The sequence below is a fragment of the Corylus avellana genome, chromosome ca11, assembly GCF_901000735.1.
Source record: "Corylus avellana chromosome ca11, CavTom2PMs-1.0".
NCBI classification, from domain to species: domain Eukaryota; kingdom Viridiplantae; phylum Streptophyta; class Magnoliopsida; order Fagales; family Betulaceae; genus Corylus; species Corylus avellana.
Window position 1 is genome coordinate 21126899 of NC_081551.1, and position 19326 is coordinate 21146224.

Consider the following 19326-nt stretch of genomic DNA (forward strand, 5'->3'; position numbering starts at 1 on the left):
ATCACGAGATTAAAGGCCTTTACGAGAATAGATGGGTCCCCATGGCCTTGGGCCATGGTTAGACAGTCCCCTATTTTTGCTTGGAGATCCTGGCGCTGCACAAATATAATAAAGAAAAGAAAGAGGGGTCATTTAGAAGTTTCTAGAAAGTTGAGGGGCTCGGATTAGGTGGGGACAGGAGGTCCGGTCCACATAATAGCTACAAATGGCAAAAACTTCAAAAGCAGTGAAACGTGGCGATCCACCCACTTCCTCAAAATAGACTCATACGCCAAGAGGCAGCACTCTCTCGCCTTTCTGACAAATCGGTCGCTCTCTGTCACTGTAAAAACAATCTCTCTCTCTCTCTCTCACAGAGCGAGCGCCATTTTTGGCAGACTGATGATAATGGTCACTGAAAGCGAAGGTGAGGGTGGGAAGAAGCCAATGAAAGAACAAGTCACAGTAAAAGTAGAAGTAGTAGAAGAAGAAGAGGAGGAAGAGGAAGAAAGAACGGCGCCGTTTGATGGTAGGTCCTCTTCTTCATCTTCATCCACCGCACCGAGAAACCAGGCCTGTGAATCAAATGACACCGTTGAGGCCATCCAGGTGGCACATATAAAAGAAGAAGAAGAGGATGAAGTGGGTGCTGAAGAGATTGGAAATGGTTCTGGTGGCGGTGGCGGTGGTGGGAATGGACCTTCGTCTTCGTCGTCTTCGGAGGCGGTGCCGAAGCCGATGGAGGGGCTGCAAGAGCCGGGTCCGCCGCCGTTTCTGAAGAAGATATTCGAGATGGTTGAGGACCCGGAGACCGATAGAGTGGTGTCGTGGAGTGAGACCCGGGACAGCTTCACGGTGTGGGACGAGCATGTGTTCGCTCAAGAGCTGCTTCCTCAGTATTTCAAGCACAGGAACTTCTCCAGCTTCATTCGACAGCTCAATACTTATGTGAGTAATGTTTTCTAAAACCAAGTTTTGATTTTGTTTCTTCTTTAATGAAACGATTTCAACAGGGTTTGTTGGTTTCTGTAATGGTTGTCCTTGCTGAACTTTTGAAGTCGGTTGGTTGGTGTTAAATCACCATTTATTCTGGGCTTTTAAACCTTGAAATAATGTTAAATGGAATTTTAATTTGATAATTTGTAATGTATATTCTAACCATTGAATGGTTTTCTTATTGGAATACGTGGTAAAATTGCTTTAAAGTTTTTATATTTCTTTGCGTAGGCTTGAAAGATTGTGTCATTGGTTCCTTGCTAGAAATTTTGAAGTTTACTGTGCTTACAAGTTTGCTCTTTGTTGTGTTAATGTTGATGGGGTTTTGGTGGTGTGAAATGGGTGAAGGGTTTCAAGAAGATTGACACGGATAAATGGAAGTTTGCAAACGAAGGGTTTCAGAGAGGGAAGAAGCATTTGCTGAAGAACATCAAGAGGAGAAGCCGGTTCAGCAAGCAGCAGCAAGGAGTGGTGAGTGTCAATTTGACAAAACCGGCCGGGTTGGAGGCAGAGCTTGAGAGTCTGAAGAAGGATCACAATGTGTTGAAAGTGGAAATCCTGAAGCTGAGACAGCAGCAAGAGGACTCACAGAATCAGATGACTGCCGTCGAAGATCGCATTCGAGGCGCAGAATGTCGGCATCAACAGATGCTTCTTTTCCTCACCAAAGTCGTCAAAAGCCCCAGCTGTGTGCAGCAATTAATCCAGAAGAGAAAGCAAAAGAGAGAGCTTGATGGGTTTGAGTATGGCAAGAGACGTAGATTGCCTCATGAGGCCATTGACACCACCAACACTGTGAATGGCAGAAGCCAATTACCTCACGGAGAGATGACAATCAACCTATCCGATCTCTCTGAAATCTTGCAAGAGGCGGCGGATATCCGCCCGATACAAACACCCTTTCCAGCTCCCATGGACGACGTGCTGTGCAGTCCTCTGCAGGATCGGAAGGTCAATGTGATGCCTGAAGTCGGCACTAGCCCAGACATGCCGTCTGTTTACCATGTCATGTCGGAGAAACTGCTGGCGGACAACTCCATTATCGACGAAGAGTTGGCTCTGAATGACTCTAAATTCTATTCGGAGTTGGAGGATTTGATTGCCAAGCCACCAGATTACTGGGGTGGATTTGTGAGTGGACTGGTGGAGCCAACTAGTTGTATTGGGGCGATGCTTTGATCAGTTTTGAGTTTTGTGATAATATTATATATACAGGTACATAGGCAGGCTGCAGGAGTATGTTTAATTAGAGGCCATTGCTGCTTCAATCGCGAAGAGGAGCTCAAGGATAAAGACGGGTCTCCTAATCCATTGAGCACAGAGGCGGCAGTGGCATGATCGTTTATCACACATGTTCATATTTTCTATCTACTTTTTTTTTTTTTTTTTTTTAATATGTTGTGTGCTCCTTTCTCTTGTAAAAATTCTTACTGCTGAACCACGATTGCACAGCTTGGTCTGACTTATAACATAAATACCTTAGATTGGATACATGGTGTTAGAAGCTTCCTGTTAAATTATTAAATTTATTAATTTCTTTCTGTGTAATTTTTTGGAATAAATGTTAATTTGACACGGTATAGAGCTGAAATTATGAGTTCCAATCTCGGTTTTATAATTTATTATTTATTTTCATTTAAAATAGTATTTAGCAGAGGTTTTAATGAAGTAATGTTATTTAGTAGATTTTTATGTTTAGTTGAAATCATGTATCAGTAAAATTTATTATTATTATTTTTTTTCTTTTAAAGAGTTAATCTAATGACTAAACAGTCTAAGATGAGAAGTTTATTTTCACCAAAAAGGAGTCCCTTGCTTTGATAATTAGGGGCACCAACGTCACTCCTGTGGCTATTGTGATGCTACATATGCAATATTGGATTAAAGACGCTTACCTGCTTAAGTCTGTTGACAAATAATATTCACTTAATTATTTTTAGGAAAATTACGCTTACCTCTAAATCTATAACCTAATATGCAATATTCCAATCCACTACTTAATTTGCAATGTCAGCTGAATCCGTGAGCTATTCTTGATAAAAGTCATTTGTTACTGTTTATGATCATTTTTCAAAAAAATCAACATCAAAACATTTTAACTTTTTTTACTTTTTATATCATATTATTCACTTTTTATTATTATTCAAATTAAAAAAAAAAAACTACAAAACAATTTTTTTTTACTTTTTTATACTTAATATTCTTTTTTCTTTTTTTTTTTTCACATAAATCTCCATTAACTACGGTGGGTAAGGAAAAAACTTCGCCAAACAAAGCCTATCTTCACCAGAAAGTTCAAGCAAATCCATCTGTGCTCAAAATGGCGCCACGTTTGGCGACAAAAGCACTCCTGTATTTGATATAGTTGGTGGGTCTCTTGGTAAAGTGCAAGATGTGACTTAAAGTGGGATTTAGATTGTTGCCTAAAGAAGCAAATACGGGCTTAAAGAAAAGTCTGGAAATGAGCTCTTTGACTAGTGCCAAATCTAGACCTTGCTGGAACTTTTCTAACCAACAATAAGCAGACCAAAAGATAAAGGAGATTGATCTCTCCTAAAAATTCTAGACTCGAATAGAAAAAAATTGGTACCCACGTTACATTCAAAGCCAAATTACATATAATTCGGAATCTTAATCCTGTGCAATAAGACAGTCCATATGAAAGTTTGTCCAAGCCCCATCTATTCGGGCAAGTGCTCGGACAAGCTCTCGTATGGGGCTGCCTTACGTGATCACGTCCCATCGCAATACTGAAAGAAAAAAGCAAAGAAGGAAGAAGGCAAGCCATGTCATCACTCCAAATCTGTAATGCAATTAAGATAAGTAGATAACAATGATAACAATCACAGTCCCCCTCTGCCTATAATCAATTTAATACATACACATATGACACAGAAACGAGGGGAAAAAAAAAAAAAAAAGGAGATGAGAAACCAAGAAGAAAAAAGAGGTATTTTGCATCTTTTTATCTGACTATTTATTTGTTGATGGTGTGCTTACCATTAGGCTTCACCATCCCTCTGGATGTGGAAGATGCCGAGGATGACATAGCACACCTACCAAACTCCTGCTTATCTTCATTGAACGCCTTATTTAGAACTTCTTGGAGTTCCATATACCTTTGTTTCTTCAAGTGTCTCTCCTCTGCACTGTCATTCCCCAAGTATGCCAGTTGTGATATATCGTCAGCATCCATTATCTTATTAAGGACTTCTGAGCAACGAGGGAAGAAGCGTTTTCCAAGCTCCACTGCTCATATTAAGGAAGAGAAAATCAGGCACATTAAGCAATATAATTTTTCTGCTTCCATATACCTTAGAGACTCGACAAGAGGTTATCCCTTGTATGAAGGACAGAAAAAAGGATAGCAATGAATATAAAACTTCTATGAGATTCATCTTTAAAGACAAAAATGAAAATGAAAAAAGAAATCTCAAGATATTGGTTCTCTGCCATCGTTCAGAAGTGGCATGTATTTGGTTTAGCAAAAAATAAAAATTAGGTACTTCTTTTGTGAGGGAAGATTAGGAAACCATAGCATCCTTTAAGAAATTGATTCCTAAAGGCGAAATTTAAATTAGATTAGAAATTTTGTAAGAAACATTATAATTAATGACAGAAAGCTAACAATCTCACAAATTTATTTCAAATATAACATCTAGAAAATATAAATCTTGTAAAGTTCCAATATGAAAGGGCACATCAGCCTAGAAAACCCGTCCATCCAGGTGAGTTTTTGCAAGGGCTGATTTAACAAATCTTTTGATGTTAAAATGAAACAAAAGATATAATTATTGGAGGTGCATGTATTTATGTGAGGAACCATTACCAGTTTTAGAGAGTGCTCTCATCCTATGCAGATGCTCCTCTTGGATTCTGAAAGGCGCCTCATTTAAGTCAACAGTTGTTCTCTGGGCGTTACTCTTAGACTTCATGCCCAATGGAAACTCAGAAGTGCCATCAACTTGGGCAATATCCATTGCAACTTTTGCTTCCATGGGGAATAGAAGTTTTGCCAGTCCAACTGTTAAGAATTAATCAATAAATACCATAATCATGATAAACTGCTTCAAACAACAGATTATGGATTTAACCAAGAGCCTCTTTATAACAACCAGAATACTGTAATGATTCAAGGGATCATTCGCTACTAGGTAGCTCTAAATAAAAAGAAGAAAAAAAAAATCTCAGTCTCTGGTGTCATGATAGTAAATATACGAACAATCCTCCAAATTTTCTATTGAAATTCTAATATCTTTCAGCTAGCCTGGGGTGAAGACAACAAAAATAGTACAGGAATGGTGGTAATATTTTGCCTTACTTCAACTAGCAGATTTATCACAAAGAAATAGGAAGGTGATAAATGGAATGAAGGAAGCAAAGAATTGGAATGAAGGCAAGAATCCCTAAACAGCAGCTGCATGTTCTTCAAAAGAAACACACCCTTGTATAAGCACCTGGATACCAGTTATTGCATCCCTAAAAAATCCAATGGTTATACATATCACAAGCTCAATATGACAAATGCTCTGCCTCCTTCAAATCACACTACAAGTAACTAGTTGTATCTTATACTATAAAGATAACACATACGGGTGACTATCATCACACAATGCCGTTAAGTACATTAAAATTAAGCATTTCTTTCTAACAGAAAGACATGGTTTCTTAAATCATTTAAACGTAATACCAATAAACTGTTGATGAAAGAGTCATCAAGACCAACATAAAATAGCATAAGATGCATATGTGGAGAACTATTTAATACCAAGAAACAGGAAAAAACAACAACTATGTCTTTCACATATAATTTCGAAAGGAATAAAAAAGGTTTAACGGGCTACAGAAAAAGGTTTAACAGAAAGACTATGTTAGCACAAAACATGGAAATATTTTAGTGCCATAACTCTGTCCTGTTAATGCTCTGAAAATAATTATTATCAAGTGTAAGAGTTTACTTTCAAAGATTATCAAGATGGAGAAGCAGTAGCCAATTCCTGATACATATTACCTTAACCAAACCTGGCAGAGAAAAATAATAGTAAATTACTACTCCCATTGGAGTTGAAAACAAGGTAAGTCCTCCCATTCATGTCAAGAAAATTTTATTCTCTATCTAAACAACCAGAACTCTGCTTCAGCTAACTGATAGGAATCAAGATTTATTATTGACTGTGAATGGCTGGTTGGACGATTACGATGTTTAAAGAGTACATGCATTTTATGCCCCCCAGTAAAAGCCTTTAAAAAACTATCTTTTTTATGCTCATTACTACCATCTCGTAGAGGCTACGGAAAATTGTCTTGCAAACTTATAATAGATCAGCTGGAACTGCAACAATGTGTCTGATGTATCACATGCAAAACCAAGGGATATAAAAACACCAAGCTTCTTGACGATTTTCTAGAACAAAGAAAGGAAGTTCAAACTAAAAAGAAGAAATGAAAGTATAAAAGACACCAAGTTAAATCTTCTATGCTGAACTGTAGATATATTTGAAGAAAAAAGACTATGAACAGCTAAGGAACACAAATGACAATAAAGCAGAAATTTGGACCAAATGGGCAACTAACCTCTATTTTCAAGGTACAACAATTTCATACGGAGATCATCGCCAGCCATAGCAAGAGAATGAGAAGCCTCTCCTAGCAATGGATCTCTTCTTTCTGCTTGCTCCAATATCTCTATACATAACCGATCCTTGGGAGAAGCTTTTCCTTGCTCAGTGGACTTATAATAGTCCATGGCCTTCGTGAGCCGCTTTGAGATCTGAATTGCTTTTCTACCATCCGATGTAAGATCCGTTGGTCTGGCTCCCTTTGTTAGGAGGGATACTATGATCTTAGGTTCTTTCCTCATCGCAGCAACATGCAACACGGTGTAGCCCCTCAAATTCCTATGGTTAACATCAGCAAGAGCAAAATCAAGAAGCTCGGTTGTGGTCTTTGCATCACAGTATGCCACCGCATAGTGGAGAGCAAATGCATCATCTAGATTAGTATGACCCTCTTTTAGTAGCATTCTGACTAATTCAACGTCATCCGAGTCCAGGGCCCTATGTATTCTCTTTACATGTTTATCTGGAAAACTATTGCTTTCAAGCGTGTACAAGCCAAGTTCCTTTCGTGAATCCATGATTTGTTTGACAATATGTTGGGGAAGGGCTTTATCAAGAGTAACAATGTCAACATCAGATTTGACAATAATCTCAATACACCCTGCCAGCAATCTTTCACATGCTTTACCACACATGTTTGCAACAGATAGAACCACCAAAATGTCATCTATTGCAACCTTTTCAAGAATGCCTAGTAGTTGCCTCTACAATCAAAGACAAGTTAACAAAATATTCAGAAAAGAATCAAAACATAATACCCATAGGGATAAAAAATGCGGAAAACTGAAGCAGCAATTATTTCCTATTAGCAGTAACTATAAGCATAACCTAACCATGTCTCATGTTATAAAAGTGATAAGAATCTAGAACATTCAAATTTATAGTTGTAATGTTAAAAGTAATAAGGAAACGGAATAAATTTACTAGATGCATCAATCTGAGGGAAGAGAAAGTCCAAAAGCGAGGTGCTACCTGCATTAAAACAACACACAAGAGAACCCAACAATATAACCGAGACAATTGGGGCATGAGTTAGTAAGAACTTGGCGGCCCTTTTTGGTGGGAACATGATCACCAATAAGAGAATTCTAGGTATGTATATCACATTTATGCCAAAGTCATAGCACAGGACACAGACCCAACAACAACAACATCACCGCCCAGCCATACCTTGATTAAGCTGAATGCTTCACAGTCCATTAGTCTAAAAGCCATAAACAATCCTCTCAGAAATGGCTTGCTAGCAATTTTTGCATTCAGCTAATTACTAATCGGTGGCTCTACATGTTTCAAGGATTTCAGACAAATATCAGTCTTTTCATTAATCCCACAATTCTAAGAAATTGAAGGCTTTCAACCTGGGGTGCTATGTGAAACATTCAAATAAACTATTTGGTTAAAATTCCTGCTTTGATCACAAATATTCAAGCTGTTAGCGTGTGCTAGTGCTACTCTTACCTGATAAAGAGCTATCAGCTCAGAAATCTGGAATGTGAACGAGGCATAGAGCACCTCGACCATGAAATCCACGGCGGGCCTGCATGCCTCGTGGGGGCAATCTTCGTCAACGCAAACGCATACATCTTTAGGCAGAGGCTTCACCTTGCCACTGTACAGATAAGCCAAGACCGCCTCTAGCGCATCGAACCCGACCTCGTAATCTCTCGCTAGCTCCTTAAGTTCGAACTCGCCGCATTTCGCCGCCGGAGAGGAACCGGAGAACAAGCTCTTGAAGAAAGGACTCCTCGCCGCGAGAATGCAACGGTGTATTGGGACTTCGCGGCCATTAGTAGTAGTACTACTGAGGACGATCTTGGCGTCGGCGAAGTGGTCCGAGCCGGGCGAGACGAAGATCGATTCGAGATTCTCAGAGAGTCGGCGAAGGGCAGAGATATCCGGAGCCGGTGATGGCTCGGAGGAGAGGGTTTCGGCGTTAGTCGCCACGGAGCATATGCTGCTGCTATTGCTGAGTTCGTTCGAATCCGAGAAACCGAATCTATTATCCATCACACATACAGAGACAGAGAGAGACTATGTGAAATGGAAAGGCATTGATATTGATAGAGAGAGATCTTTGGATAAACGAAAAGTGGGAGAATCAGAGTGATTGATTTGCAGGGAAATAGAGGGAATCTAGACTATGTTTGGCGTCTGAGACGAAAAGCCATGAATTTTTGGCGTGAATTTGCAGAGAGCGAGAGAGAAAGTCAGAAGCGAGAGTCGGCTGAGAGAAGATGGGTGACGAAGTGAAAATTAGTTGGAGACTTTTGTATGTAAAATATACGACTTGCCGTTTTTGTGTCATATTCCAAAATCCAATGTAAGGTCAGAAAAACTGGGATTTTCGTCCGTACATCACTAATCAGGACCGTTATTTTGCTTCAACTCTCAAAAAAATGAGTAAATTTGGAAGAAATAATATCTTCTTTTTTTTTCATAATATTGTTTCATAAGTTTAATTCTACTTATGGATGATTTTTGATTTTGAATTGTTCATTAAAAGATTATGATTAAATGAACGGTCTAAATCATAACAACAAAATAAAAATGGCGGTGAAAATCAGCTTAGGAGTAATCGCGACCACCTTCCAATCAGTGATGGAGGTAGAGATTTGTATGGGTAGGAGCTATGAGCCAAAAAAAAAAAAAAAATAGTGGGTTGGTGACAATGGGCAAAAAAAAAAAATTATAAGGTAAAATTTATTTTTTTAACCTTAAAAAAGTAATAAAAAATTCCTTGTGTTCCCCCCCTCCCCCCTATATTCTTCCGTCCCTACTTTCAATGGCTCTAAAGGTGGTGTGACTATCTCGGAACCACCATTTTGAGGTAGTGGCGATCTCAAAATTAGGAGTGTTTATGCGATTTTTATTAATCACTTTAACTGCTAATTGCACTAACCACTTTTAAAAGCAGTTAGTGGTTAGTGGGTTTTTGAAAACCACTAACCGCCATATATATATATATATATATATATATATATATATAAATGCAAAATAAGCCCAAAACTGAAAATTGGACCAAAATGCAAAAAATAAAAAATAAAAAATTAAAGTGAACCCAAAAAAGCTTAATTTTCGAATTTGGCTAAAAAAGAAAGCTCAAAAAAGCAGTTAACGAAAGCGGTTTAGTAAAATGTACTAACCGCTTAAAATGCTACAATTAGCAGTTTTAACCATTAACCGCATAATCACCCTTCCTCAAAATCCACCATACCACCACTTAAAAAATAAAAAAAAATAAATAAATCTTTAATTTCTTATTTGATCTGGAATTTCATTTATGATGGACGGTCCAAAATAAAATATCACGGTAGAGGATGAGACTTTTATCCAAAAGCTATGGCCCACTAACCTTGACCCTGTACTGCCGGGACGTCACTTTACCCGGCTAGCACCAGATGGAGAAAAAAATAATAATATACTTCTTAAATCCGACGTGTCGTAAAACGGTTATAAGTGAGAGGGCCTGTAGCTGAATTCCCGTCGAAGCCGTTTTCGCGTTTTGTCATTGCCTTCACCCAGTTATCGTTGTCAATTTGCCATCCCATTCCCCGGCCTACCAAGCTGAAGACGTATAGATAAATAGATCAAAGGAAATTACTCTTTTAACTTCTTTTTTTTTTTTTTACCTTCCAGAAGTTTGAAAGTAAATAAAACAGTTTTTCTTTTAATTTCCGTCAAATAATTTATCTTTTTAAAATCGTAAACTATTTTTTGACTTTTGAACTTCTCATTATCAAATTATCAGACCTTCACCAGAAGTTGACAACCGTCGCTCATTTCCAAAGAAGCAATACACTGAAAATCATTTTCAAGAGAAAAATAATTGTTTTAGAACTCCAATTAGACCATAAAATAACTTTTCCATGTTCTTTCAAATAACCATTGAGGTCCAGCAAAGTTGGAAACAACAAATCTATTTATAATAAACAGATTCATTTTGTAAGTTGGTGGGTAGTTATAAGGGAAAAAATCTAAGAGGTTAATCATTAATGGCCCTTTCATTAACCGTCACCTAACACATTTGTTTTCTCTTTTGCTTGTCTAAACAAATTGAATATTAATATGGCTGCAACTTGCAAGTGGAAAATACTTGAAATTTCACGTATTCTTTTTATAATAAAATATGAGTAGATAAACTTAGAGACGAGTTAGGAAATTTAAAGTAATCTACTTTAAATGTACGTACGTATTTGAAAGTGACTGCCGGTTGCAACTTGCAAAACTGACCACGCATGCGTGGAGTGGTTTATCTATCTTCTATTTAATGCATGTTTGGAATTTTGTTTGAGATGAATGGGAGAGTATCTAATTAGTTATATTTGATGGGTATTTTTATTTTTTTAATTTTTGATTAGACAAAAACACTCCTCCAATATAATTAACTGAATATTTTTCACGTTCATTTGAACCAGAGAGGATCCTAATTCGATATTCCCACCATCTTGAAGGAAGCCAAAAAAATCCTTTTGGGCCCACAAAGATGCCTTGAGAGTTGAGATTGACCACCTCAAGGCCCGAAGATTGAAACCCCTTGATCACTTCAAAGGTAATTTTGACATAATAATTGGAGTAGGCAAGGGCGAATGAAGGGGGTGGCCCATATAGGTCATGGCCACCCCTCAACTCATAGGGGTGTAAATTTGGTTTCGGTTCTTGATTATTAGCCAAAATAGGGAACCGAAATCAGAGTACTCGGTTTTTTATTTTAAAAAACTGAAACTGGAACTGGAACCGGTTACTAGGTTATTGTATAACCGACCGATTACCAGTTGGTACCCGGTTATCCTAACCGGTAATCGGTTTTTACACCCCTACCAACTCACAAGAAAAAATAATAATAATAAAAAATAAAAAATTATAAGGGCTTTTTTCTTTTTTCTTTTTTTTTGGCATATTGGTCCCTAAGAATACAATTTATTGGCTCTTAGTCTCTATTCATACTAAACTCTACCTCCGTCCCTAGACAGGCCTTCCTTTACCGTAGCCGCCGTTGTCCTGAGTAATGATGAAGGCGACATGTTTGCAGCCTACGCCAAACGCCTACCTCAGCAGGAAGTTGACTCAGAAGAAGCCCAAACAGCCTTGCTGGCAATGAACCTGCCAGCCTCACAAGCCACAAGTACACAAAAACGTCTTCATTTGGAAGGAGACTCCCTTGTTTGTGGTTATCCTTGCAATCAACAACCCCTGCCTCACAGTGGACTGTCATTTAACTGCTGCCATTTCAGACATCCACCAGCAACGTTAACTCCAACTCTTCCACAGCTGGATTGCCTCAAAGATTAGGAGATGTGTCAACTCGCAGTGCGCACCCATTCTTGTGTATTTATTGAAAAAAAAAAAAAAAAAAAAAGAGGTGCTCTTTTGATACAAAAGCAGTCCTTCGCATCTTTCTGTACAAGAGTATTATACTGTAGCATGGTGTACAGTTGTCCAACCAGAAAAACAAACCAAAATAGGTGTCCAATACACACTACTAGCACTCTTTTCTAAAACCAAATCGATATGAATATTTACTCAAACAATTTGACAAAGAAAATCCAGAAAAATTCAGTAGAAATACATTCTAAGAATGAAACGAATTCAACAATGAGAATGCAAACAATAAATTCATGTCTTTGAATGAGGGAATGAGCAGTGAAAACGGCTTAAAAGCATGATTCATGTCTATAATGTATTTGTATTTGTCTATAATCTTCGAAGAAATAGAAAAGAACAAAATAAAAATAACCCAATCGCACAAGATTTATACAACATGGTCTGTAAATAAAAAGAAAACAAGTAGAACCAAAAAGTTTGCCATAATTCACCATTAATCTCTCACACTATCCTGACGAGAGCAAACTTTTTCCAATGTTCTTCCAATAGAGAACCCGAATCCACCTTCTTTATGTGGTGACGAAACAGAATCTCCTCTTTCTTTCTTTGGATGAACTGATTCAATAACAGCTTCAATTTCTTCTTTTGCTCTTTCAAAAACATTTGGAGCTTTCACATCATATATTGGGGTTTTCTCATCAATATTTCCATGAGTTTCTTTATGATGATGGTGTGTAATTGCTTCAATCTTTTTCTTAGTTCTGTCAATAAAATTGGGCTCCTTAACGTTGTTCTCTGCCAATATAAAAGCATCCAATTAAGAAGACTAGGTGAAGGCTTTGAAGTCTTTACACAAACAATATGAAGCCAATTAAGAAGACATGGTTGGATCATTGCTGAATATAAAGAATGGTAGAAATAGTCTGATAATTCCTATTAATGAGAGCAGCAAAGTATTCATAGAATAGAAACAGAAACAGTGACCACCTCGAGCTGTTGGTATACAATGTGTATGGAAAGAAAAAAAGAAATCAACATAAATTTCTTGGACATGAAAAAAAATTAATACGATGAAACTTGAATTTTTTGTGCAAAGTAATTCATTAATTATAACAATTGACAAAAGGTGAAACCTTTGTACTTGCCAAAGAAAAATGTTTAAAGAAAAAAAAAACTGTGCAGTTTCACAGTAAAGGTAAATTGGTAACTTCAAAATAACGGAAATGCAAGTGGTAGTTACGTGAAATGTTTTCCATCCAAATAACAACTAAATTTGACCCACGGTGCAACTCACAATGTTCAAGTTGCAGCGAGTCATAAGTGTAGAGGTCGAAGTGTAAATGGGATGTAAGTTTGGGAGATCAGATTAAATGTAATTTTTTTTTACTTTTTTCACTTTTTCAATTTTTTCGGTTTGGGAGATGAGATTAAATAACAATTTTTTTTTTTAAAAAAAAAAAAATCAACATCAAAACATTTTAAATTTTTTCACTTTTTATATCACATCATTCACCTTTTATTATTATTCAAATAAAAAAAATTACTACAAAACAAAACTTTTTTACTTGTCCATACCACTTTTTCACTTTATTATACCAAATATTCTTTCTTTTTTTTTCACATCAATTTCCATCAACTACGGTGTCTAGAGAAAAGGCTTTGCAAAATGATAATGGCAAATTTGAAAGAATGAGAAACTAAGGAATGCCAAGCAAACAATTACAGAACAAAAAACCATAAAAATGGCAAAGCCATGAATCTGCTTTCTATACTGACCTTGTCACATTAACTTGTACAGTGTAAACAACATTTCAAAAAAGATTTTACCTGATAGAGAATCTGCTTCACTCTGCTTGGACTGTGTCTTTGTAGTTTCATCCCTGCAATTAAATATCAAAAAACACTGAGAAAGCAATCAAAGCATGTCGAAAATCTAATCTTAACTCCTTGATTTTAATCCCATTGAGAACTAGTGAATTCTAACCTTCTTTCATGGTTTGGAGACTCTTTCTTGGGATGGATGGCTTCAACGAGAGCCTCAAACTCCTCTTTTGCTCTCTCAAACACATTTGGAGCTCTAACATCGTCTAATGGGGTGTTCTCATCTATGTCATTTCGCTTGCCATGAGTTTCCTTGTGGTGATGAGGAGATTTCTCAGAGTGCAAAATTGCTTCAATCTCTTCCTTTGCTCTTTCAAACAAATTCGGTGCTTTTACTTCTTTATCTGCTACCAAACAAAGATAAGACAAATTCCTACATGTGTATGACATGTAAATCTTTGATAAAATTACCGTTTGGCGTTTAAAATTGTACTTCCACCTTTTCTTTCAACTTAGATTTTTTCAAATTTTCAAATGAACCCTCAAACCGATACTTTCATTTTGTTTACAAACACCGGTTCGCGTATGCCACCCCTATTCTTGCTTCCAAACTTTACTACTATAATCAATCATGAAAGGATTTGAGAAAGAAAACCCATTAAAGACAGACTAAAATAAACCAGTTAAAGAAACATATATGCACAATTTGATTCAATAAAAAGTGTAAATTAGGCAAACATGGGATATTCAACACAACCAAACACGGATCCCCATTTCGCCTAACGTTCCAGATTTTCATTTCCAACCCCGAGAAAATCAAGCCCAGCACAAGGAACAGTATGAGAATGAGAAAAAAAAAATGGTACCTGAGAGAGATTGTGTTGTTGGGTCGGGTTTGGATTCGGCCATCTGAGTTCGTGGGCACAGAGGTTCAGGCTTGCGTAGGATGTTATGGAAGTATGCGTCGAATCAAAGCAGTCCGAGGACGCCAAGAATATATATAGAGTACCAAATTGCCAATCAACACGTGGGATTGATATCATCCGTATGCCAGATTGGACAAAGCAGCTTTTGGCCCACTCCAGCATCGCGGGTTGGATCAGCTGCAAGTATAAAGTTTTGTGAACCTTGCATTCGGCCAGGTGTCACCGCTTAAGAGCTTTTCATTTAATTCTGGACAAGTAGGCTTTCGGGGTCAATAAAGGCATTTCCGCCTACTAGCTCGTCTATCGGGAACTAGATGCATCCAATTCTTTATATTTGAATGATATTTTTGTCTTTATATATATATATATATTGAATCAAAAATGCCTTTCAAATATAATAACTAGAGAAAATCTTATTTTCTTCTATAGTTGAAATGTCAGTAATTTCCATTTTTTTACGAAGGGCATTATCATCATTAAGGTGACAAGCGGCCATTTTGCCTAGTCCTACAAATAAGGGTATGTAACCTACCCAACATGAAATTAACAGGTTATAGTTAAGAGTCTGACTCATTCATTAAATGAGCTAGGTTATAGTTGACCTATGTAGTCTTATACTTATATTTCGATACGATCTAAATCTAACACATAACATTAAGGGCTAACAAATATTTTTACATGACTAGTGAATCTAACACAAACTTAACACGAAATTAGTAAGTTATGGTTTACCTATATAGAATTCTAATATATCGACATACTCAAACTTGACACACAAATATAAATTGCCACTGGTCCTAGCTTGTCCAATCTGCAATCGATGAAGAAAAAGTAATACATACAAAATTTAACAGTTTCGATAGTGGGATGGAGATTCCCAACATTCTGTTGTCTAGATTACTAGCAAACTAAACAACAAATTACTAGAGATCTAGATATTCGACAATGTATTTATATCTACATTAACAAGTCACTAATTTTTTACTATACACCACTTACACATATTGTTTCCAATTAAAACCCTAATATGTTACATTGAAATATTCAATATAACCTTTATCATACACGCTTCTATATTAAACATCAGTATTACTTCCTCTTATCTTGACAGAATTTTCTTACAAGTTGGATTGAAGGAATTTTTCCAACTCATTTTATGGGAAATATAATTGAAGTTATAAGAGATGAGCCTCATCTTTATTAGGCATGTGGCCCAATGACTCAAATTTCATGTAGTTGGAAACATACGGTCCCACCCTGTCCAATCTGCAAATCAGGCCCAAACTTAGCCCTGAGTAAGAAGACGAAGTTTGAATATTCTATAGAACTCGGACCAAAACAAATTCTACGTGAGCAAAAAGAAGAAAGTTTTTGGTCATCACGACCAATAAAAAGAAATATTTAAATTTCAAGAACAAAAGCGGCCCAAGTCTCATCGTTCACACGTGATGAACATATAATAATATTTGCTGATTTATTTTATATTTTCATGAGATGATTAAATCCAGCATTGTATTTGGTGGAAAAAATAAATTGCAATTTTTTATTTTTTTTTTAATTGATGAATGTTCAACGGCATACAGTATTCAATAGGAAGGTCAAATTCAAAAACATATCATGGAATGGAACGTGAATTTTACATGAATTCTATAAGGCATTCAAAAAAAAGCAATGGGAATTGTCCAAGTTGTTGATATTTTGTGCATCCAATCCAAGTGAACAGTTCACCAAACTTTTGGTCTGAGGCGGCAAATTGGACTCGTCAACCACTGGTTATGCTCATCTTGGTTCCCTTTGCCTTTTAATTTCTTCTTTAATGCCCCCATTTGGTAGGTCTCTTTTCTTTTTCTTTTTCTTATATATAAGTTTTATCACACAAAATGGAAAAAAGAGGTGGTAGTGCGACCATTCCTATCATTATTTGAAAATAACAAGTTAGTCCTTACAAAATAAACATGTTTGCAAAAGTCATTAAATTTAATTAGTGATTTAATATCGATGTAGCCAATTACCGAAAATCCTTTAGCGACCACAAGGCTACCTTCCTAAAAAAATAAATCACTAAAGTCTAAGGAGCCTGAGGATCCCATGTTGGACTCAACAATTGTTGACCGATCATCCATAGGCAATGGCATTACTCTTTACTATCTCACACGCTTTCATGGGCGACCATAATCTTCGGCCTCCAATGCACACGCTTCAAATTCGCTCTTTTGTCCAAGTTTGAATTAGCCAGGCACGAAATAACGAAAATGTAATTCCTAGCAATTTATTGCTCAAATTAGTAACAATTTGACAACAATTGTAAGAGAGGTTATATGAAACCCATCTGTTCAAATAAGTGATTTGAATAGCCCAAAACTTATTTGGAGAAGCGAATTCTATATGTGATTCAAGCTCCTCTTTGTCTTGTTGTCTTTCAAGCTAAAATTGACTCTAAACTTCATTATTTAATCAATAGAATAATAGATATAAAGCCACCTTAATTTTTTATATTATTTTTTTCTTAATTTTGCCATCTCAATGTCTCTAACACTTGGAATGATATACATGACGGGGAGTATGGGCCGGTGCAGGAAGCAAGGAGACACCATTAACCAAGTGGGCCTCTATTGTTCAATAATTGAACCGATGGTGAAAACGACGAGGCATGGCCCTCCCAACAGTGGACGGGAGCTCAAACCACGCAAACGACCAAGTAGTACACGTGGTCATTATGAACGGTCAACTGCCGTGACAGCTGTGGCGGAAATAGGGACATTGGAAAATGTCAAGCTAGAGTGGATTTCCTTAAATGCCCATATCCCCTTTTCCTTGAAGTTTTGGGGATAGATTTTCTACGTACTCTTTTATCCAATAATATGACAGATTGAATCGTCTACAAACACCTCAAAATTACATGAAAATTCATAAGATAGCACCATGAACGGAACGCGTTGAATTTGTTTAATTTTGCTCTCCCTCAATCACGTTGACGACTTCCACTCTATTAAATGTGTGTCAATAACGCAAGTCTAAGTGTCAACAAGTATTGTTGGGGAAAAAATATGTCCATCTATTTGGGTTTATTTATCATTTTACCATTGGTCACTCATATAGTGACACGTGTCACTATTGACTTATAAAATGAGAAATGTCCGTCTTTCTCCTTAACTTAGTCTCTCACTCGGTCTTTTCTCCGGGAGACTCTAAACTCTTCTCTCCCCCTTATATCTATCTTCAGAGACGGAGGGAGGAGGGGACCGGGGTGGGCCATGGTTCCCCCCCCAAAATAAGGAAAAAAAAATTATAAAAACCCCAAAATAAGGAAAAAAAAAATTATAAGTTAAAAAAATAATAAAAAAAAGTAAAATTAAAGTTTTAATTTTAGTCATTTGGCCCCTTCCAAAAAAAAAAAATTGGCCCTATTTTTAAATTTTTTGGCCATATCCAATAAAAATTTTTGGCCCTATTTTTAATTTTGTTGGCCCATACCCACTAAGTTTTTTTTTTTTTTTTTTTTTGGTCCTTACTTTCAAATGTCCACTTTTTTTGGCCTTTATAGTAGTCTTTAGTTCATAAAAAACAACCAAAATAATTTTTTTTAATAAAAAAATTAAAAAAAACCGAAAAAAAAAAAAAAAATTTGGCTGGCCCCCTTTCATAGAATTTTCTGGCTCCGTCCCTGTCTATCTTATTCTCTTTCACACATCTCACTATACACAAATTATTGAGTATTTGGGGGCATATTATAGGTATATATTTTTACTTGTATATGAGACGCTAACTTGAATATCGGAGGGTCTTCGGTACCTCAACTGGCAACCAGAGACCTCTGACCGTGCTCTTATTTTGTAGATATACCATAGATGTACATGAATCTCCTTCTCAGCCCAGCAGTGAAGAAAAATTGCTGACAAGCTGTATTGTGGACAAAAAATTGCATCAACAATACTTTAATTATATTCCTAATCAAACTACATGTTTATTACAAATTAATGTGACGACCGATATGATATTTATAATGCTAGTTACTAAAATATAAATTGGCATGTGACCATCTATATATGTTACATTTATCGTGTTTACAAATTAACGTGGTAGTCAATTTTGTAACTTATTATTGTAGTCACTAAAATGTGAAGTACTAACACAATAACACATGAGTTTGTAAGGAAATTGTAATAAAATAATACAAACATTGAGAAAAACTCACAATTGGAAACTGACTTGTAAGGAAATGATGCTTGAGAGATTATACACACATGGTTAAGGTTGTATTTAAGTCATGTGGGACACCTAGGATCGTAATATACAACTACACTTTGTCGCCAGTGTCCATGATGACCCACTCTATCGGCATTAATCTGATGATAACATTTTTTTACTATTTCTGTGACTCAACCACAAAGCTGCAATTCCTTCGATTCCATAGTCGACAGGTTGCACCCGATCTCATACTCAACGTGGTGGCTAGTTTTGACACAAACCACGAGTATAATTCACGTTTAAAAACCATCTTTCAGTAACTTTTAAAATGTAATTACTTATGATTACATTTTCAAGCCATATGAGTGGCCACGAGTATGATTACATTTTATATATATAAAATGTAAAATATTTATGATCGTAACATAAATACTATAATAATCATTTAAAAAAAAAAGAAGAAAAAAAAAGAAAAA

General features: G+C 36.5%; 3 protein-coding genes across 4 annotated transcripts; 1 reads left to right on the plus strand and 2 right to left on the minus strand.

The window, feature by feature from the left end:
- The first annotated feature begins 285 nt into the window (after positions 1 to 285).
- Positions 286 to 2466, plus strand: LOC132165730 (heat shock factor protein HSF30-like). Its single transcript, XM_059576405.1, has 2 exons — positions 286 to 927; positions 1324 to 2466. The coding sequence occupies exons 1-2, from the start codon at positions 382 to 384 to the stop codon at positions 2152 to 2154; spliced, it is 1377 nt and encodes a 458-aa protein (XP_059432388.1). The 5' UTR covers positions 286 to 381; the 3' UTR covers positions 2155 to 2466.
- A 1301-nt stretch (positions 2467 to 3767) lies between these two features.
- On the minus strand, positions 3768 to 8821 carry LOC132166641 (BTB/POZ domain and ankyrin repeat-containing protein NPR1). The gene is made up of 4 exons (XM_059577489.1): positions 8052 to 8821; positions 6550 to 7297; positions 4805 to 4999; positions 3768 to 4224 (listed from the first exon to the last, which is right to left on the minus strand). Exons 1-4 carry the CDS (start codon positions 8598 to 8600, stop codon positions 3953 to 3955), a joined length of 1764 nt encoding a protein of 587 aa, XP_059433472.1. The 5' UTR covers positions 8601 to 8821; the 3' UTR covers positions 3768 to 3952.
- Positions 8822 to 12266: 3445 nt separating this feature from the next.
- LOC132166788 (uncharacterized) lies at positions 12267 to 14692 on the minus strand. Of its 2 annotated transcripts, none has more exons than XM_059577675.1 (4): positions 14603 to 14692; positions 13900 to 14140; positions 13743 to 13795; positions 12267 to 12710 (listed from the first exon to the last, which is right to left on the minus strand). In XM_059577675.1, exons 1-4 carry the CDS (start codon positions 14643 to 14645, stop codon positions 12409 to 12411), a joined length of 639 nt encoding a protein of 212 aa, XP_059433658.1. In that variant the 5' UTR covers positions 14646 to 14692; the 3' UTR covers positions 12267 to 12408. The 2 variants fall into 2 exon arrangements, with proteins under 2 accessions (XP_059433658.1, XP_059433657.1); XM_059577674.1 differs by having other exon boundaries at positions 13900 to 14143.
- Between the last annotated feature and the right edge of the window lie 4634 nt (positions 14693 to 19326).

Excerpts from the sequence above, each read along its gene's own strand:
- LOC132165730 (XM_059576405.1), top strand. The coding sequence starts at position 382 with ATGATAATGGTCACTGAAAGCGAAGGTGAGGGTGGGAAGAAGCCAATG. Across the intron at positions 928-1,323 it reads TTCGACAGCTCAATACTTAT|GGTTTCAAGAAGATTGACAC; the intron begins GTGAGTAATGTT and ends AAATGGGTGAAG.
- LOC132166641 (XM_059577489.1), bottom strand. The coding sequence starts at position 8,600 with ATGGATAATAGATTCGGTTTCTCGGATTCGAACGAACTCAGCAATAGC. Across the intron at positions 7,298-8,051 it reads AGCTGATAGCTCTTTATCAG|AGGCAACTACTAGGCATTCT; the intron begins GTAAGAGTAGCA and ends CTTTGATTGTAG. Across the intron at positions 4,225-4,804 it reads GAGAGCACTCTCTAAAACTG|TGGAGCTTGGAAAACGCTTC; the intron begins GTAATGGTTCCT and ends TAATATGAGCAG.
- LOC132166788 (XM_059577674.1), bottom strand. The coding sequence starts at position 14,645 with ATGGCCGAATCCAAACCCGACCCAACAACACAATCTCTCTCAG. Across the intron at positions 13,796-13,899 it reads TCTCCAAACCATGAAAGAAG|GGATGAAACTACAAAGACAC; the intron begins GTTAGAATTCAC and ends ATTTAATTGCAG. Across the intron at positions 12,711-13,742 it reads TGAAGCAGATTCTCTATCAG|AGAACAACGTTAAGGAGCCC; the intron begins GTAAAATCTTTT and ends TTATATTGGCAG.